The sequence below is a fragment of the Erinaceus europaeus genome, chromosome 19 (assembly GCF_950295315.1).
Source record: "Erinaceus europaeus chromosome 19, mEriEur2.1, whole genome shotgun sequence".
Lineage (NCBI taxonomy): Eukaryota > Metazoa > Chordata > Mammalia > Eulipotyphla > Erinaceidae > Erinaceus > Erinaceus europaeus.
Genome location: NC_080180.1, coordinates 46,378,664 through 46,400,297, shown reverse-complemented (window position 1 = coordinate 46,400,297; position 21,634 = coordinate 46,378,664). Strand labels below are relative to the sequence as shown.

General features: G+C 40.5%; 1 protein-coding gene across 3 annotated transcripts in view; it reads right to left on the bottom strand.

The window, feature by feature from the left end:
* PDGFC (platelet derived growth factor C) overlaps nt 1–21,634 on the bottom strand; it is a 223,287-nt gene that overhangs the window by 62,489 nt on the left and 139,164 nt on the right. For all 3 annotated transcript variants that reach the window (XM_060178906.1, XM_060178907.1, XM_007532061.3), the window contains one exon: nt 7,328–7,508. In XM_060178906.1, coding sequence (XP_060034889.1) covers nt 7,328–7,508 — 181 coding nt within the window. The remainder of the gene's footprint in view (nt 1–7,327; nt 7,509–21,634) is intronic.

The window sequence follows — 21,634 nt, the reverse complement described above, 5'->3', positions numbered from 1 at the left end:
TTTGAAAAAAGATGTAAGCAAATAGTTATAATTTCTGGTAACTATCTTACACTAATTCTTTTTTCTAAGAAAATTTAAGCTTTACTAGCAACTTCAAATAGTAAAATGGAAAGATACATTTTTATATTTGCTTTATGCTGTTGCTTTTGGGAAATGATACTAAAACGATCCAAAATCATAACATTATAAAAGAAAATAGGTCTATATATATGACCTTAAACAACTTTAATATATTAGATCACCGCTATATCCAAAATACTAAGCACAGCCTTGTTCTTAAATATGTACTCAGCTATTTGTCAGATGAGGAGAAAAGAGTGGCAAAATCACTTTACAAAAAGGAACCAGTTTCAAGGGTAATACAGTAGAAGACATTTATTGTCTAAGTAAGAATTATGTTCCTTTTTTAAAGATTTTTTAAAAATTATTTATTTATTCCCTTTTGTTGCCCTTGTTGCTTTATTGTTGTAATTATTATTGTTGTCTGTCTTCGTTGTTGGACAGGACAGAGAGAAATGGAGAGAGGAGGGGAAGACAGAGAGGAGAGAAAGACACCTGCAGACCTACTGCACCACTTGTGAGGTGACGCCCCTGTAGGTGGGGAGCCAGGGGCTTGAACCAGGATCCTTCTGCTGGTCCTTGTGCTTTGCGCCACATGTGCTTAAGCCTCTGTGCTACCGCCCGACTCCTTAGAATTATGTTTCTTAATTGGAAAATATAAATGTGAAAATAAACTTTCTTTCAAATTGGTCTCAGAAAATGTAATTAAAGTTTTTTTCTAGGGGCCGGGTGGTGGCGCACCTGTTTAAGCACCTGTATCACAATGTGCAAGGACATGGGTTCGAGGCCCTGGTCCCCACCTGCAGAGAGAAAGTTTTGAGTGGTGAAGCAGCAGTGCTGCAGGTATTTGTCTCTCTCCCTCTCTATCACCCCCTTCCCTCTTGATTTCTGGCTATCCTCACTGAATATATAAAAATTTTTAAAAAATTAAAAAAGTTTTTTTTTCTGTGTATGAGTAGATGCACATATTAAAACCAGCTAAAGATTACACACATTAATGGCAAGAATGTCATAAGTATGAACTAAATGTTTTAATCACCTCCACCCAAAACAAAACAAGTAAGCAACAACCCTAGTTCAATTGTTTGTTTATTTATTTACTTATTTATTTGCCTCCTGGGTTATTGCTGGGATTCGGCACTGGCAATATGTATCTACTACTCCTGTGGCCATTCTTTTAGGAAAGAGAGAAATTGAGAGGAGGGGACGATAGACAGGGAGAGAGAAAATAGACACCTGCAGACCTGCTTCATGGCTTGTAGAGCTACCACTCTGCAGGTGGGGAGCCAGGGGCTCCAATCTGAATCCTTGTGCAGGTCCTTGCAATTTGTACTATGTGTACTTAACCCCGTGTGCAACCACCCAGCCCCCAGCTCAATTGTTTAAGTAGAATAATGTTCCCTTGTTAACAGAATTAAGCCAGATAGCAGGGGCTGAGGAAATAGCTCAAGGAAACTTGCATGAGAGCCTGAGTTCAATCCAATACAACAACAGTGTATCAGGGCCGGCAGAATAATATGTCTCATTACTGTGATTCTTCACTTTTCTATTTATGAATGCTTACTGGGCAACAGCAACAAATATAGACAATGAGTGAATAGCTGTGCAACTTCTTTTTTTAAAAAAATATTTATTTTATTTATTTATTCCCTTTTGTTGCCCTTGTTGTTTTATTGTTGTAGTTATTATTGTTGTTGTCATTGTTGGATAGGACAGAGAGAAATGGAGAGAGGAGGGGAAGACAGAGAGGGGGAGAGAAAGATAGACACCTGCAGACCTGCTTCACCGCCTGTGAAGCGACTCCCCTGCAGGTGGGGAGCCAGGGTTCGAACTGGGATCCTTATGCCAGTCCTTGTGCTTTGCGCCACCTGCGCTTAACCCGCTGCGCTACAGCCCGACTCCTCAGCTGTGCAACTTCTAAGGGGTTTGAAACAACCCTCTATGGAAATCGCCGATTTTCTATGAAATAGTAATGAGTCTCACTCATTAATTGTTTCTTTTCCTTTTTTTAATTTTCCCTTTTGTTGCCCTTGTTGTTTTTCATTGTTGTTGTTACTGATGTCATCGTTGTTAGATAGGACAGAGCTAAATAGAGAGAGGATGGGAAGACAGAGAAGGGGAGAGAGATATATGCAGACCTGCTTCACAGCCTGTGAAGGGACTCCCCTGCAGGTGGGACTTGGGGGGGGGAGATGAGGGGGGGAGCCAGGCACTGGAACCAGGATCCTTATGCCCGCTTTGCTCCAAGTTAGCTTAACCAGCAGTGCTACGGCCCAACTCCCTCTTTTTTTTTTCAAATTTATTTATTTATTTATTTCCTTTTGTTGTCCTTGTTTTATTGTTGTAGTTATTGTTGTTATTGATGTTGTCATTGTTGGATAGGACAGAGAGAAATGGAGAGAGGAGGGGAAGACAGAGAGGGGGAGACAGAGAGGGAGAGAGAAAGACAGACACCTGTAGACCTGCTTCACCACCTGTGAAGCGACTCCCCTGCAGGTGGGGGCCAGGGGCTTGAACCGGGATCCTCAGGCAACAAGCCCTTAATCCACTGCACTACCACTTCTCTCTCTCTCTTTTTTTTTTTTTTTAAACTAGAGCACTACTTAGCTCTGGCTGATGGTATGTAAGGGACTGAACCTGGGGCTTTGAAGCCCTAGGCATGAGAATCTTTTTGCATAGCCATTATGCTAATTTTCCCCTCAATCTCCCTCATTAATAGCAGGCATTGTTCTAGGCACTCAGTAACAAAGCTTAATTCAAGAAGTTACTAGTTAACCAGGGACTTGCAGGGTTTGTATCTTTTTATCATTACTAAATTAAGAAACCAAGGTGGTCAGTGGCCCAGAAGGTCCTTTATTATAGAGGTGGGTTTGCAGACCATGAGGACATTGCTTCTGGGGAACCAGGTTTGCCAATTATGAAATTCATTCTTGTCAAAGAAAAAAAAGAAAGAAAGAAAGAAAGAAAGAAAGAAAGAAAGAAAGAAAGAAAGAAAGAAAGAAAGAGAGAAAGAAAGAGAGAGAAAGAAAGAAAGAGAAAGAAAGAAAGAGAGAGAGAGAAAGAAAGAAAGAAGAAAGAACGAACGAACGAACGAAAGAAAGAAAGAAAGAAAGAAAGAAAGAATCAAAGATGATTCAGGGACTTTGAAGGGTATTTGCCCCTAAGCAAATGCCACAAGAACTTTAAAGTCTGTTCACCAAAGGCAAACATTCTACCATCGGGCTTTCATTCATTGATATGTAGATAAGATTGATGGATCACTGTCCAGTTAGTAAGTGCTGGTGGGGCTATAGAGGAAGGAATGCCATTTAGAAATATACAGTGATAATTCAAACTTTCTGCATGGCTTAAAATCAAGTTCATTTGTCACATTTGCACTCATCAAATCTAGCCTTTCTGCTGCCAGTTATTGAAAACAGAATGAGTGAAGCTTTTATAGGAAGAGAAACAATAGGTGCAACCAAGACAAATGATAGAAGAGATGGTAGAATTGCCTAAGTATATACATGTAAGCTCCAGAGAATTCAAATTGTGAGATTATAAAATCTGTATCTCAACTGCCACTCCCAAAACAGTCTGACAAAATCAAATCACCAATAGGACATTTCCAATGTCAAATTTCTATATATCTTCATTTTCTTTTTTTTTTAAATATTTATTTATTCCCTTTTGTTGCCCTTGTTTTATTGTTGCTATTATTGATGCAGTTGTTGGATAGGACAGAGAGAAATGGAGAGAGGAGGGAAAGACAGATAGGGGGAAAGACAGACATCTGCAGACCTGCTTCACCACCTGTGAAGGGACTCCCCTGCAGGCTGGGAGCCAGGGGCTCAAACTGGGATCCTGATGCCTGTCCTTGCTCTTTGTGCCACCTGCGCTTAACCTGCTGAGCTACTGCCTGACTCCCATATCTTCATTTTCTGACGGTCATCATAGATCAACTAGCTTCCGTGGAAAACAGAGTTAAGACTCTACCCACTAAAGTCCACATTTACAACCTATCAAACTATATAAGAAATACCTATCCAAAAATTGCGCTAGGTTGAATGTTAATGATATAACCAGTGAATAAGCATTTCACCTAGCCTCTTAGTCACAGTGAATGAGGAGCAGGTAGGACTTTTCTTTGACAAAGGGTGATGGGTACTTATAACAGATTCTGGTGGCTCTTTATCTTATCACAGGATACACACAAGTATTTGTGTGACTTCTATAGCCTAACCATGCAAGTCCATAGCTATCTTAGACTTAAAACTATTAAATTAATAAGTTGTGTGAAGCAAGATAGTGTGAAAGAGTGTCAAAGAGCTTCTGAGTAATCTAGTTGTAGAAATAATAACAGTACCAAAGTGTTAGTCATCAAGTGTTTTTAAGCCCATCCTTGTCTTCTACTAGACATTTTAATTCCCAAATAAAAATACTTGACGTTATTAAAATTTTAAAAATCTAAGAAATGTTCTATAAATTAACAAACGGTAGCATCTAAACTGGAAAAACTGCATTCCACAATTTAGAGATACAGATACACAGTCTATGTAAGAAAATATATATCATCTGCTTGAGATATGTCACCCATAAATCAATTTTACATATAATGATTATGAGTAAATTGTCATTTGCCAGTTTACCAAGTGAGTAAATTGTTGTTTTCCAATTTCTGCTTGAATTTTATTACTTCTTTTTAGTTGCATCTCAGACAATACTGAAGTTGTTTTATCAATTGCTTAAATAATGTTCCACAGAATGGAACTTGGACAATCAAAAATTGAAACGTCTATTTAGCATTACCAAATAAATATGGTTATAAAGATAAAGGTATTGATTTTGCATTTCCAATATGCTTTTCTGTGTACAGTGTATTCACACCCAGTAAGAGTATTCTGCCAATCATGCAGTGTTCCCTTGTGTCAACTTACTTTCTAGGTCTTCTGTTAAAGTCCTTAAGTATTTCTGTATTATTTTAAATGTTGATATTATTGATGATGTTTATAAATAATCCTGGAGGACATAGTTATGTAAGTACTCCTGAATTAGTATTATAAGCAGAAGGAGACAGAGCCAAAGGGTTTTCAGTATTTGTGTTGCAGCAGAAGTAGCTTAATGTTTAAAATGATTCATAAAACAAAGGGTACAACCACAAATATAACTAAACTCTCCCCAAATTAAAGTTAGACAAAACAGAGGGGTTGCTTAAGTCGCAGTGAGAACTTCAAAACTTCCTTTTGAGGGCACAGAAGATCACAGATACTGTTTAAACAATAAATATTTAGATAAGTCAGACAACTGAAATGACTGCTTCTTTTACTTTAACAATGACTTCTTAGTCAGGCCACCCCATCAGCTGGGGCCCTAGTGGAGGAGTCCTGAGATTCCCAAATAGACATGATGGGCCTAGACCTCGAATAAATCCCTCTCTCCATTGTTACCTGTCATTTCTATCAGGAACAACACAATAGACCCCTTTGTGGGCCCCCATAGGACCTTGCCCTCAAGTTGGATCAGTAACAGTAGAGAATGTTCCATCTTCCAAAGGGAGGATGGAAAACATACTTTATGCTACACCTGAGGAAGATGGGTCAATATTGGGGCAGCATGGAATGTATCCTACTCATGACCACAGAATGTAAGCTCAGATCTAGAGGGATGCAGAGGTTACATAGGCTCCTAAGCTAATTATGGGCTCCAGATCACATCAAATCGATGGGGTTTACAGTCAACAGGTTTTACACAACTTTCCTAAACTTTCCCATATTAGGGAGCTACTCTCTTTCTCTGATGCAGCTTTCTGGTCCTTTTTCCAGCCATGACATCATCTCTCCAGACAATACTTGGATCCACTGGCATATCAGATTTCAGGTTCAGGGGCAAAAAGAAAAAGGAAGAAAAAACAAACAAACAAACAAACTAGTATAGCCACAGGCCCTTTGGAATTTAACTAAAATATGCCTACTAGCTATCTACAAAATGGAGCCAGCCCCCCCCCCCCCCCCCCCCCCGCACACCAACTCTTCATCTGCACTATTCCTAGCCTTTAGGTCCATGATTGGTCAACAATTTGTTTGGCTTTGTATGTTATCTCTCTCTTCAGTCACAGGTTCCAGAAGCTAGCATGATGCCGACCAGACTTCCCTGGACAGACAACTCCCACCAATGTGTCCTGGAGCTCCGATTCCCCAGAGCCCTTCCTCACTAGGGAAAGAGAGGGACAGGCTGGGAGTATGGATCGATCTGTCAATGCTCATGTTCAGCAGGGAAGCAATTACAAAAGCTAGACCTTCAACCTTCTGCATCCCACAATGACTTGGGTCCATGCTCCCAGAGGGTTAAAGAATAGGAAAGCTATCAGGGGAGGGGATGATATACAGAGTTCTGATGGTGGGAATTGTGTGAAGCTGTACCCCTCTTATTCTATGGTTTTGTCAATGTTTCCTTTTTATAAATAAATTTAAAACAATATGTTGAACTCCTTGATTTGTAAAGACTATTAGTAAATTTGTCCTATCCAGAAAATGAGAAAAAAGAATGATACCAAGGACATATTTTAAAACAACACATCTAAAAATATTTATTTGTGGGAGCAGAAAGATGATGTCACATTAGTATGGGGAGAAAAAAGTGAAGCATCATGTGAAAACATGAATGCCTAAGATCAAGTCAACATTTATTTAGTAAAATTGGTATCAGTGGCAAATGATGCTGTTTTCTGGCTCCTTCATGCATTCATTACAAAAAATATATTGGGTTATCAGAAAAGTCATGACTTAGTTTTCTATGTAAAAATGCATCATGACTTTTCTGACAACCCAATATATGAATTTGAAACAAACAAACAAAATCACCACAGTACTATGCAATCTTTGTGTCTTACATCTTTAAAGTAAAAGGAACATTTACTAAAATGCTAGAAACCTAAAATCAGATTTCATGACTATGACTCAAACTTACATTCTGAAGAATAAGATGGAGCTCAAATTTTTGATGGCTATTCCTAATGATAATGGAACAATGGACATAGAAAAAAAAAAACACCACCCTTTTAAGAGCAAATGTCATTGATTCTATGAAATGCCACACAGTGAGATGAGATTAAGGGATCAGTTACAGTCTTGGAAATATAAAAAATGATTTTTATTTGACAAGACCAAAGGCTAATAATCTATAAAGACAAAATTCAGATTATATACTAATCCTGACTGTCCTGTTTGAAAAGAGGGAAAAAGCAAACAACAGACTCAAGTGAATGAGGGCATCTCAAAGTGGTACTCACTGGCACAGCGATGCTGTAGTGGATGCAGAACCCCGGCTCTGAAGGGAAATATTCATCAGATACAAATCTTATCCGGATTTGATTTCCTTTAGAAATTTGTTTGCCTGGCACAGTACCAGAACCACACCAGCGCCCTAATATAGTTCCATCACTGGGATCCTCAACTTCTACAAAATCATACCTGCAATGAGACAAAGAGAAAGGAGAAATAAAGTCATGAACACCCACTTCGACCATTCAAATCCCAAGCATATGGATTCAAATGATGTGGAACACAGCTCTGAGCTTATTCCAGACTCAACTAGGTAAATATAATCAGACAGTACACAGAAGAGACGGCTACAAATATGTTGCCAATTCAGGATATGTGAATATTCCTTTCTAAAGTGTCTAGAATCACTGTTGAGGAACTTGGAACTAATTCACTAGGTGTCTCAGAATAAATATTTTGTATGTGACAGGCATACTTGACATTCAATGCACAAGTCTGTCAATTTGATTTGCATTTCAGTGTGACAGTTTTATTCCAGTCCTAGTCCCCAGTGTCACTGCCTGTTGCTACCTGATAGTAAACTCCTTGGGATGCAGTGGATCGACCTTCCCGTGGTGCATCTCGTGAGTACCCATTCATTGGGGAAACTGATGATCCTTCCTAGCCGACTGAATCCACAAGGATCCCAGTCACTTTCAAAGCCAGCAACAAGCAGCTCCTGCCAGCTTTCAAGCTGTTGGTCCTGCTCTTCGAGTCCTCCAACTTAATGTTGAGGGGCTGTCCTTTGCCAAACGTGTTCTTATTGGTCAATTGGCGATTCAGCATCAGGCAGATGTTATCTGCCTACAAGAAACACATATAGCAGTCGATGAAGCTGCTCAATTCACCATCAGTGGATTCGATTTAATATGCTATAATCTCCATCCTAAACATGGCCGAGCCATCTACGCCAAATCGTGTCTTGCGGACGTTTACCACACGGCTTCTTCTACCTTCTACGACTCCATTACTATTAGAACTATTCAGCTCGTCAACTTATATAAGCCTCCCAGTGCCTCATGGGATAATGAGGTCCTGCCTAGCCCGAATCACCCAGCCGTTTACGTTGGAGACTTTAATAGTCATCACCAAGACTGGGGATATTCCTACACTCGTGCTGACGGCTCTATCTTAGCCGACTGGGCTTCAGCAAATGACCTCTCCCTATCATACAATCCCAAACAGCCAGGCTCTTTTCACAGTGCTAGGTGGAATAAAGACTCGTCACCCAACCTGTGCTGGATTAGCACAGTCAACGGCCAAGCCTTTCCCGCTACAAGACAGGTTCTCAAGATCTTCCCGCACAGTCATCACCGCCCAGCTATCATCCACATTGGTCTCCAGCTCCCACTGATTCTGTGCTCGGAGAAACTAAGATGGAACTTTCGGAAAGCAAACTGGCGGCTGTTCAGTGATCTTACCAACAAATCTATTCCTGCAATTCCAATTAACTCTATCCCCTCTGAAGATTCCTACAGGCGCTTCCGCCAAGCCATCTTCAAAGCAGCTTCCCAGGCCATTCCTCGTGGGAGACGTGCTAACTATACGCCTTGTCTTGATGCTGAATGCGAGCAATTACTAAAGCAGTATGATGAGTCGGGCGACCCAGATGTGGCTGACCATCTCATTGCCTCCCTGGATGCAGCACACCAAGCCCGCTGGCAACAACTCACGGAAAGTCTGAACTTCACCCACTCAAGTAGGAAGGCCTGGAAGCTTCTTCACAGACTGAGTGCCGGTAGCCAACCCCCTCCCGTCTCCCATCCTCCCATATCTCCAAACTCAGTGGCCAGTCACCTAACTCAAGTTGGACGTGCTAAGATCGACCGAGTCTGGAAAAGAGAAATTTCCCATGAATGGTCATCCAACTTCCGGTTATCTTGTCCATCTCCAAAAATCTCTCCCTTTACACTGTCTGAACTGGAAGACGCTTTGAAGAGGGTTAAACCGGGAACAGCTGCTGGCTATGATAACATCACCCCAGAACTCATTCTTAACCTGGGTCCCGCGGCAAAGAAGTGGCTCGCTTCATTCCTGTCCCACATCTTGGAATCTGAGTCTATGCCCAAAGTTTGGCGTCGTGCGAAGATTATAGCGGTTTTGAAACCAAAGAAAGACCCAACACTGGCCGCCAGCTATAGACCAATTTCTCTCCTCTCCGTGTGTTACAAACTCCTTGAGAGGCTGCTTCTGTCACGTATTTCTCATCTTACAGAGAAATTCCTATCACCCGCCCAGGCTGGTTTCCGCCCAGGAAGATCTACCTGCAAACAAGCCCTGGCCCTCTCAACTTACATTGAAAATGGATTCCAGAAGAATTTAAAGACGGGTGCTGTCTTTGTTGATCTCACAGCAGCCTATGACACGGTCTGGCACTGTGGTCTCCTAGTCAAGATCTCAAGATGCCTGCCTCCATAGGTGGCCAACACTATATCGTTTCTTCTCCAAAACAGAAGATTCCGGGTACATCTGGGTGACAAGTCTAGCAGATGGAGACTTGTCTCAAGTGGCCTCCCCCAGGGCTCTGTTCTGGCTCCTATGCTATTTAATATTTACATCAATGACCTCCCAGAAACTTCTTCAAGGAAGTTCATCTACGCCGATGACATCTGCTGTGCAACTCAGGCATCAAAGTTCGACATCCTCGAGGAAACACTCACGAAAGACATGTCTCTGATATCTGATTACTGTAAAAAATGGCGACTAATTCCTAGCACTGCTTAAACGGTATCATCTGTTTTCCATCTACACCATGCCTCGGCCTCGCGTGAGCTTAATGTGCAGCTTGGCGATACGAGAATCCGGCATGAAGCCCAGCCAGTCTATCTTGGCGTTACTCTCGATCGCACTCTGTCATTTCACGAACATCTCATAAAAACTGCAGCAAAGGTGGGCGCGAGGAATAACATCATTGCAAGACTGGCCAGCTCCTCATGGGGCACGAGCGCTTCCACACTATGATCATCATCTCTGGCATGATGCTATTCCACTGCAGAATACTGTGTCCCAGTATGGTTCCGTAGCCCCCATGTCCACTTGGTCAATTCCAAATTATATTCCTCCATGAGGATAATTTCTGGAACTATCTGTTCCATCCCGGTTCCATGGCTGCCAGTTCTTAGCAACATCGCCCCACCAGATATTCATCGGGATGCGGCATCATCTAAGTTCATTTCCCACTTCTACGCTCGACCGGACCTGCCAATATACGCGGATATCTTCACCCACCCTGTTCAACGCTTGACGTCTCGTCACCCAATCTGGTCCCCTACGCCTACACTGAACTTCTCTGTTCAAGTCTCTTGGAAACAGAGCTGGCAGTCAGCTGAGGTCAAGAACAAACACCTCATCACAGACCCCTGCAAGCGTCAACCCGGCTTTGACCTAGCACGTTATGATTGGGCCCTCCTCAATCGCTATCGAACAGGCCACGGCCGGTGCGCCGCTATGTTCCATCGCTGGGGAGGCAGAGACGACCCGAACTGCCCCTACGGCTACAGACAGACTATGACCCACATAGTCAACGACTGCCACTTCTCCAGATTCAAAGGAGGTCTCGAAACTTTACATCATGCTCAACCTGATGCTGTTGACTGGCTATGGAAGAAGGGCAAACGCTAGAAGAAGAAGAAGTAAACTCCTCCATTCTAATCAAGCTCCTTGATTCTCTTTCCTCATCAGTAGCTGTAAAGTTTCTTGGAGCAATACTCAGGCTTACTCACACTATACAGTTTTGCCTTTGTGACCCTTCTGGGTAGTCTTCCCCTCAATACGATGGATGATAAAAAAGAGAGAAATTTACCATTGTTGGAAACCTCTGGTAGCTTAAAAGAAGTCTAAAACTCATAGATGTCAGATAACTAAAAATAAAATCTTTTGAGCAATACTGAATTTACAAGAGAAATGGTTGAAAAGGGGATAAAATATGTAATAAACCAATCATATATCTACAAATTAATTCACCAATAGAATAACTATACTACCGCAATGAATTTAATCTGTTTCAGTTTCCTTTCCCCGTTATTTTTAAAATATTTATTTATTCCCTTTTGTTGCCCTTGTTGTTTTATTGTTGAAGCTATTATTGTTGTTATTGATGTCGTCATTGGTGGATAGGACAGAGCGAAATGGAGAGAGGAGGGGAAGACAGAGAGGGAGAGAGAAAGACAGACACCTGCAGACCTGCTTCACTGCCTGTGAAGCCAACTTCCCTGCAGGTGGGGAGCCGGGGGCTTGAACCAGGATACTTACACTGGTCCTTGTGCTTTGCACCATCAGAGCTTAACCCTCTGTGCTACCACCTGACTCCCTAAAAACTATTTTATCTATTTTTTATAGTGACAAAAATTCAGAGGGAAGAGGGATAATAGAGAACAAGAAGGAGAGAGGGGGGGGTGGAGAGAGAGAGAGACCTTCAACACTGCTTCACCACTACTGGTGTGGGTGGGGGGCTTTAACCTTGGTCCTTGTGCACTGTAATGTGTGTGCTCAACCAGTCACCACCATCCAGCCCATACTTAGTCTCTGAAAATAACATTTTATTTATCTATTGGATGGTGACAGACAGAGAGAAAATGACAGGGAATGAGGAAGTAGAGTGGGATAGAGAAAGAGAGACACCTGCAGCACTGCTTCAAGGCTTGTGAAACTTCTCCCAGGGGCTTGGGTCCAGAGCTTGCACACTGTAACAAACTCACTCTGCCAAGTGTGCCGCTATCTGGCCCCGACCTCCCTCATTCTTAAATGAAGATAATGTTATCAGGCTCACTGAGAAGCTTTAAGACAGGAAAAATGGGACGGTACATGTGTAGTTCGCAAGACATTGTGGTCTCAACAGTTGTCACTCAATAAAATTTGTCCCTCATCTTACACCCCTTATGCCAACCCCTGCATATAATGGGGCTCCATCACTAGGAACAATGTTTTCAGATAAAGAGACACTGCACTAGCCAACCTTCCTCCAGTGCCTGAGTAGGCAGTATATGGGAGGCTTAAACCTGCATTTTAGGCATGGAAATGCTGGCACTCAATCAGGTACACTATCTCACTGACCTCACATAGCTTTTACTATATTACTGGAAGTTTGAAAGCAATCAATAAGAAAACTCAAATGCAAAGGAGAGACTCTATTTGCTCTTTCATGTAACAAGTACAGGACTACAAATGACAAAGGCATAATTCAGGCAGTAAAATCATTCCAGGAGGTTTGGTGTAGTTGTGGTGGGTGTGGGACAGGGGTGGGCAGGAGGATAAGAGTGGCGCGGGAGAGCTGACCTCAGTGGGCATTTCAAACATAACCCAGTACAAAAGCTAAAAGCTGATCACTGCCATATAAAGGCAAAGGGTAATTTTTACATCAAGATTGTTTAGATAGGAAACAAAGTTTCTATTCATGGATTGTTTGTTCTGTTCTTGGGAGGTAAACCTCTCTGATGCAGGTTAGCACTACACTGGTTTCAAGAGACCCAGGTTTCAGGCTTGGTCAATCATTCTACAAGGAATTATGAAGCTCTGACTTGATACAAAGTGCTTGGCTGTCAGGATACAAAGGAGAAACTATAGCTTTTGGGAAGCGAGAATCCATGAAATACTTTAGTGAGTGCTCTAACAAGAATATGCAGGAAAGACTGTGGAAGACTGGCAGAGTATTAGTAATTCAATACAGTGAGATTAGGGTCAGTTTACAAAGGAACAGTTGGGCTGTCAGTAAGTACTAAGTGACCTAGGTAGGGTACAAAGGAAGGAAAATGCGGAGGCATTCTAGCAAGAAGTACAATGCTTAAGATGCAATAGAAGAGAGCAGGAATCAGGCCTGGTTAGCTGTGAACAGAGGATGGGAAACAAAGGATTATACAGAGACCTGGTGGATAAAAAGATACAGGGAAGCAAGCCTTCCTATTTCAGAGCTAGATGCCAGAATATTGTTCTGCAGGTCAATGCTACATGTAAGTGACCTTATATCCAACAAGTTCTGTGTTTCTTTAAATCTTTTTGTGCTGCTTTTGGTGCTTCATGCCTTTTGGGCTGACAGAGACAGAGACCAAAGAAAAGAAGAGAAGGAAAGATGCCACAAACTGAAGCATCCTCCTGTGTGGTGACAGCCTGGCTCAAAACTGGGTCACACCCTTAAAAAATGGGCACCCCTTCAGGTGAAGTATCTTGCAGAGCAACTTCAAACATCTTAAGCCAATGTGTTAAGAAGTGGAATTTCAGGGAGCTGGGCAGTAGTGCAGTGGGTTAAGTGCACATGGCACAAAGCCCAAGGACCAGCGCAGAGATCCCAATTCGAGCCCCTGGCCCCCCACCTGCAGGAAGGTTGCTTCACAAATGGTGAAGCAGGTCTGCAGATGTCTATCTTTCTCTCCCCTTCTTTGTCTTCCCCTCCTCTCTTGATTTCTCTCTGTCCTATCCAACAATAATGACAGCAGCAACAACAACAATAATAATGACAATAATGACGACAATAAACAACAAGGGCAACAAAGGGGAAAAATAGCTTCCAGGAGCAGTGGATTTGTAGTGCAGGTACCAAGCCCCAGCAATAACCCTGGAAGCAATAAATAAATAAATAAATAAATAAATAAATAAAATAAAAAAGAAGTGGAACTTCACAGAAAAAATATGGATTTAAGAATAAGTTAATATCTGTCAATACCAAATATTATTAACATGTGATTCCACAAGGGTTCAGGATGTCCAGGAAGTAGTATTAATTTCTTTGTTTGCTTACTGCTTTAATCCTAGTAGTTTTCTTGCTAAGCATGGAGTTAACAGGCATGAACTCTTGATAAATGGAGCAGTGAATGCTACACCTTCATACAAACAGAGAATGAGATCAGGTAGAAATAGCAATAGATTGGGGCATGTCCTTTGTAGTTAATACAATAAAATAAAACCACCACCACCACCACCACAACCCTATCTACTTTCTATGTTTTGTTTATTGCTGGGGCTTGGCACCTGTACACATCCACTGCTTCTGGCAGCCTTTTTTTTCTTCTTCTCCTTCTCCTTCTCCTTCTCCTTCTCCTTCTTCTTCTTCTCCTTCTTCTTCTTCTCCTTCTTCTTCTCCTTCTTCTTCCTCTCCTTCTTCTTCTTCTTCTTCTTCTTCTTCTTCTTCTTCTTCTTCTTCTTCTTCTTCTTCTTCTTCTTCTTCTTCTTCTTCTTCATACAGAAAGGGAGAACGAAGTGGACATGGAAGGGAGACTGTGACGAAGAGAGAGATAGGGAGACAACTACAGCATTGCTTCACTGCTCATAAAGTTTCCCCTACTGCAGGAGGGGATCAGGAGCTTGAACCTGGTCTGCACATAGGTTGATAGACCTGCTCTATCTGGAGTTCAACCACCTGGCCCCTTCCATGCTGTTCTTAAAAACTATCCAGCTCCTGAAAGAACCTAGATATACAATGAGATGGGACACGTGTGCATATGTACCCATAAGTTGGAGGAAAACATGTACCTTAAAATAAAAGTGTGCAATAGTCTACAGTAACTCAATAGGTTCAACAAGCAGGCAGAAAGGCCAAAAAAACAAAAAAAGCACTTAATCAAATACTTTCTACTTAGGCCTAGATACCTTCCTCACCTACTTCCTATTTTACTTCCCTCAATCACTCTAAGACTATCCATGTCAGATAAAGTTAGGACTACAAAAGCTGAATAAGGGCAAGAGACTAATGGTCACTAGCAGGCCACCCCATTATCCAGGGCCCTAATCAGGGAATCCTGGGATTCCGACAGAGATACGATGGGTTTAGACCTCTAACAGATCCTTCTTTCCACCACCACTGGTCACCTCCATCAGGAACAATATCATAAACCCTCTTGTGGTTCTCTATAGGACCTTGCCCTCAAGGTAGAACAACAACAGCAGAAATTGCCCCACTCTCTGAAGGGAGTCTGGGTCAATATACTCAGCAGTTTGAGGAAGACTGTTCCTGAAAACGAGTGTAGCCAAGAACGTCTCTAGCTGTAACCATGGGATGAAAACTCAGACTGACAGTTACACAGGCTCCTGTGCTAAGTATGAATAGATATGGGCCATGGGTCAGATCAATGGGGTTTACAGTTAACAGTATTTATATACTTACCTCATATTCGGGAGCTTCTCTCTGCCTTGATCCAGCTTTCTAGTCCTATTCCCAACTCTGACATCATCTACCAGACAATATGCTGGGCCCACCTGCACGCTGACTGTCAGGTCTAGGCAAATTAGTAAAATCATGGCACCCTTGGGATATACCCAAAATTGACTTCCTAGCTTCTTCCAACATGAAGACCCCAAATTTCATCTGCTATACTCTTACCTTTAGGTTCCTGATTATTAAAAAAATGTTCTGCTTTATATCTTAATGCTTTTCTGCCACCAGGTCACAGATGTACCATGATGCCAACCTGACTTCCCTGGGAAGATGACCTCACCAATATGTTCTGGAACCCCACTTCCCCAGAGCTCTGCCCACGAGGGAAAGATAGAAATAGACTGGGAGTATGGATCAACCTGTCAATGCCCATATCCAGCAGAGAAGCCAGACCTTCCACCTTCTGCACCCGATAAAGATCTTTGGTCCATACTCCTAGAGGGATAAAGAATAGGGAAGCTTCTAATGGAGGGAATGGTATATGGAATTCTAGTGGTGGGAATAATTACATGGATGGAAGAGTACCCTCTTATACCACAATTTCCCTATTATCTCTCTCTTTCTCTTTCACACACACACACACACACACACACACACACACACACACACACACACACACACTACCTACCTCGTTATTTATTTATATCACTTGCCCATGCAGGTTCTTGAGACTGGCACCCTGGTAGAACAGAAGGCATAGTCATGGAAGTTACAATGAGGTAGTGACATGGACATTGAGCAGCCACATAAGTATTTGATGAATGTCAGGAAATAACATTTCTCCTGTGTAAAGAAAGAAGATCCTCTAACAACAACTACAACAACAACAACAAAGTCCTGGAAAGGAACAGTCAGGGAAAATGAAGAATCCACCATGAGTAATGGCACAGAGTTAAAAGGAAAAGCCAAAAGGGTCAACAGTCTGAAGTGTTCAAGGAAGATCAAAGAAGATGAAAAGTAGACACTAGATTTTGCAAGCATCAAGTCATTTTACACCAGGTGATTGAGCAGAAGACAGAACTTCAAATTTTTTTTCAGACTCTTCAAAATAACCATTAGATATACCACAGAGAAAGCATCTTAAAAGAATCTCATATTAAAGACATCTAAAACTAATAACTCACATAACTATTTTACAACATATTATCTTCTTTTCACTTCTGTTTCAAAAAGGAAACACAATTACATCACTGAAGTGTAGGCTCCTTTAAAGTATTTTAAGAGTTCTGTACCACACATAGAAATAAGGGGATTACAAATGTTTACTAAGAGAAAAAAAAATTAAAACTGAAATGTGGCTTAACTTATAACCTGATACAAAAATTACTGTCCTGCCTGAAAACAACACAAGAATAACAAATACATTATTATTTTTTAAATGAAGATTTCCTAATGAACTTGCCAGCCTTAAAAAATTGATCTTGGGGAATTGGGCGGTAGCGCAGCGGGTTAAGTGCACGTGGCACGAAGCGCAAAGACTGGCATAAGGATTCAGGTTTGAGACCCTGGCTCCCCATCTGCAGAGGAGTCACTTCATAAGCGGTGAAGCAGGTCTGCAGGTGTCTATCTTTCTCCCTCTCTGTCTTCCCCTCCTCTCTCCATTTCTCTCTGTCCTATCCAACAACAATGACATCAATAACAATGGTAACTACAACAATAAAACAAGGACAACAAAAGGAAATAACTTTTTAAAAAATTAATCTTGAAAAAATCTTGTGGATTCACAGTCAGCAGCTGGTAATTAATTCTTATGTGTTCATGCAAGTTTAAGCATACATTTATCATACTGCATTAAAAATCTAATAGTTTAGCCTTCCATGAAAGATATTCAAGAAAATGAATATCTCGTTTTTGTTTTTTAAACTAGAACTTAATATAGTACTAACTGTGTCACAAAGAAGTAGAAACTTCAAGATATTTTGATATTAGTACCATTATAGAATACAATTTAAAATTTCATACAATGGTTCCATTATCATTTTTTGTGGCCATATCCAACAATTGTTAGATATGAATGGAGCTGAAGAGTATTAGTTAAATTATTATTTACTAAGGCTCAGTTTCTCATAATCAAAACAGCAAATTTCCTTGATAAAAAAATCTGGTTATAAAAACAACATTTTAGGACATCATATTCAAGAACCTGTACTAAACCATCCAATTCAAGGGATTCCATGGCCAATTATTGCTATCTAATCTTCAAAATGAGTGAAACAAAATGAAAACCACTGTTACTTGAGCCCACATTTTCTTTCTATTTGTCTGAGAACACTCTGTGTTTGGGAAAGGTCTAATGCATTAAATCCAGCCATTCTAGTAATCTGAGGTTTTTCTTTCTCCTGATACTTGCAAAATATGGGATTCACTGCAGAAGCTACTTGGATGGTATACTATGACATAGCCCAAAACATCAAGAAAGAAAGGAAGAAAGAAAGAAAGAAAGAAAGAAAGGAAGGAAGGAAGGAAGGAAGGAAGGAAGGAAGGAAGGAAGGAATCTGTAGGCCATAGCTTAATGAAAGGGAGATGACTGAGACATGTTTGACACATAAAAGTGCAGTCACAAAAATTATCATGCTGCAACTCAGAAATCTATACATGTTCAGGTGACTGACTGTTCTGGAGACACGGTAATCCTTACAACTTCTTCTTAGGTATTAATTTCCAATGTGCACAACTGCTTGCATCAGTATTTAAAGGATTTACTGGACCTTTTTATGAGCCAATCAAACATCACTTTCTCACGGCAACTTGATATAGTGCACACAGCACTAAGTGGTTTATAATGATCACTCCCTTTCTCTCACATACCCTTGGGAATCCACAGAGGATTTATGTTCTCTTATGTTTAACAAACAAGTCTGGTATTGTAGACAAAATTTTCATCCTCCTGTAGGAGTTTAAAAACTGCAAGGACATAAGGACTGCTTCCTTACTCCTTGGAATTGTAAAGAGTGTACTGAGGGAATAAATTCACTAGTAAACAGAACCACCTTAAGTTCCTTCAACAAAAATAAACCAGGCCTGACAAACAGGCTGTTTCTAGTTCACATTAGCTCAAAGCCTGTCAATTAAATCTACCCGTTGAGTTATCAAGCCTGGCGGTAATGAAGATTTTAAAGAGGTCTAGGTCTGCAAATGTCAAATAGAGTTTGAGCTTCTTGGAAAAGATAACAACATTAGTAAGATGGCAATCATCTTACAGAACCTATTCAGTTCAACAGGATGGAGCACAGGGGAGAAAGAGTTGGACTTGACTTCAAACAAATGCATAAATTTACATAAATAATTGGAAATGTTAAAATCTTGTTAGTATAGATACTAAAACTATATTTCATATTTGGAAGTTGAAAATGTTTCTTTGTTCCACAATGAAATGGAGATTGGTATGGAAGAGATATTAGTTAAGTCTCAGTAGTCACCATTTTGCAATATATGAATATCAAATCAACATGTCCTGCATCTTAATCTTACACAGTGTGGTATGTCAATTTTATCTAAGCAACACCAGACAAAAGTTATCTGACATGTGAAAAAAGTTCTATCAAAGTTGTTTGAAATGACAATATCAAACATTAAAACCAATTCTGCTCATAAATCAAGGGAGATATAAAACTTGCCAATAAAATTTTATGAAGTCACCCAGCAGTAGATTAAAAGATGTAATACAGTATGATACAGTGTATGCTTAATGTATGAATGTGACAAAGTTAAAGATGACCTTGCAGAGCATTAAGTGTAGAGAAAGTATATATTTGCATTAATATATGCTGAAATAGTGGTCAGGGAGGTGATGCAGTGAATAAAGCATTGGATTCTCAACCATGAGGTCCTGAGTTCAATCCCCGGCAGCACGTGTACCAGAGTGATAGCTGGTTCTTTCTCTTCTCCTATCTTTCTCATGAATAAATAAATAAATAAATTCTTTTAAAAAATAAAATAAATGCTGAAATAATGTGATAATAATAAGCTAGTTAGATAAAAATTGAGTGAACTGACAGTAGGAAACTTTCAAAACATCTCAGAGTTATTTAACAGAAATGAACTGAAAGTGAATATACTATAAAATCAAAATCATATTCATTGAAATTAAAAGGTGACAAATTTTTAACTTATTTAAAAGGAAAGAAAGAAAATATATAAAAGCAGAAGAGAAAATTATTCTCTGCTGATAGCTGATTTACATGAAAAGAGGCCATAGTAGGATAAGTGGATATAGTTGGAGAACTTGGGAACAATCCAATGGAAAGTTTTGGAGTATGGTCATGGAGGTAGAGAAATAGAATTATTACACACACACACACACACACACACACACACACAAAGAATTACAATATGTTGCATGTACTGCGATACGTTGCATGTATTTTGATAGTAGTTTTACTACAAAATGATGTGGGGTATGAGGAAAAATAGCTATCAAAAAGTATGGCAGGGAGTCCAGCGGTAGCGCAGTGGGTTAATCACAGGTGGCGCAAAGTGCAAGGACAGGCATAAGGATCCCGGTTCGAGCCCCCAGCTCCCCACCTGCAGGGGAGTCGCTTCACAAGCGGTGAAGCAGGTCTGCAGGTGTCTATCTTTCTTTCCCCCTCTCTGTCTTCCCCTCCTCTCTCCATTTCTCTCTGTTCTGTCCAACAACAATGACATCAATCATATCTACAACAATAAAACAATGGCAACAAAAGGGAATAAATAATAAATAAAAAATATTTTTAAAAAAGTATAGCACAAAGATCCTGACTTTTAAAAAACCATCTACTACTAAAAAATAATTTAGTAAAGTGGAAATAAGATCAGTTGGCATGTTTCAATAGCTCTTCTTTATATAGCACAACCAAAATTGAAGTAAATTGACATTCACAGTAGAAAACAAAAATTTATAGCAATAAGTTGGCCAACGAAGTATAAACACTACACTAGGAAATAATGCATACAAATTACTTCATGAAAACAAACTTTTATCAAAATACAAAGTCTTTTAGAATATTTGTACAAATTGCTAATCACTATAACAAAGTAAATATGTAGGCACTATTATATGATACTTTATACTATTAACTTATTCGCTCTGTAAAAATATAATTCTACCCACAACTATTATTACACCTTTCATTTTTTGCCTAGATAGAGACAAAGAGGTAAAAAGAGAATGAATGAGACCCCAGCACTGAAGCAGCTTCCTTCAAAGAGGTAAAGGGCTGGGCTTGAACCTGGGTAGCACAAATGGCAAAGCAGTGTACTGTCCGAGAACTATTTCATTGCTCCACACCCATTTTAAAGATAAACCGAGGTAGAAAGTTAATGTACCAAAGCCACATTTGTGCAATGAAAATATCTATCTAAGCTTCTTCACAGCAAAAGAAACCACTACCCAAATCAAGAGACCCCTCACAGAATGGGAGAAGATCTTTACATGCCATACATCAGACAAGAGTTTAATAACCAACATATATAAAGAGCTTACCAGACTCAACAACAAGACAACAAATAACCCCATCCAAAAATGGGGGGAGGAATTGGACAGAATATTCACCACAGAAGAGATCCAAAAGGCCAAGAAACACATGAAAAAATGCTCCAAGTCTCTGATTGTCAGAGAAATGCAAATCAAGACAACAATGAGATATCACTTCACTCCTGTGAGAATGTCACACATCAGAAAAGGTAACAGCAGCAAATGCTGGAGAGGGTGTGGGGTCAAAGGAACCCTCCTGCACTGCTGGTGGGAATGTCAATTGGTCCAACCTCTGTGGAGAACAGTCTGGAGAACTCTCAGAAGGCTAGAAATGGACCTACCCTATGACCCTGCAATTCCCCTCCTGGGGATATATCCTAAGGAACCCAACACATCCATCCAAAAAGATCTGTGTACACATATGTTCTTGGCAGCACAATTTGTAATAGCCAAAACCTGGAAGCAACCCAGGTGTCCAACAACAGATGAGTGGCTGAGCAAGTTGTGGTATATATACACAATGGAATACTACTCAGCTGAAAATATCTATCTGTGTGGGAATTAACCTGTTCCAAGTTTTAAGAGACCAATACAGTGAACTGTTACTTAATCCCAAACCCTATACATGGCAAAAGGTGAGATGGTTTCAGTTTGGCCTGGAGAGTCCAACCGTCCTGAACT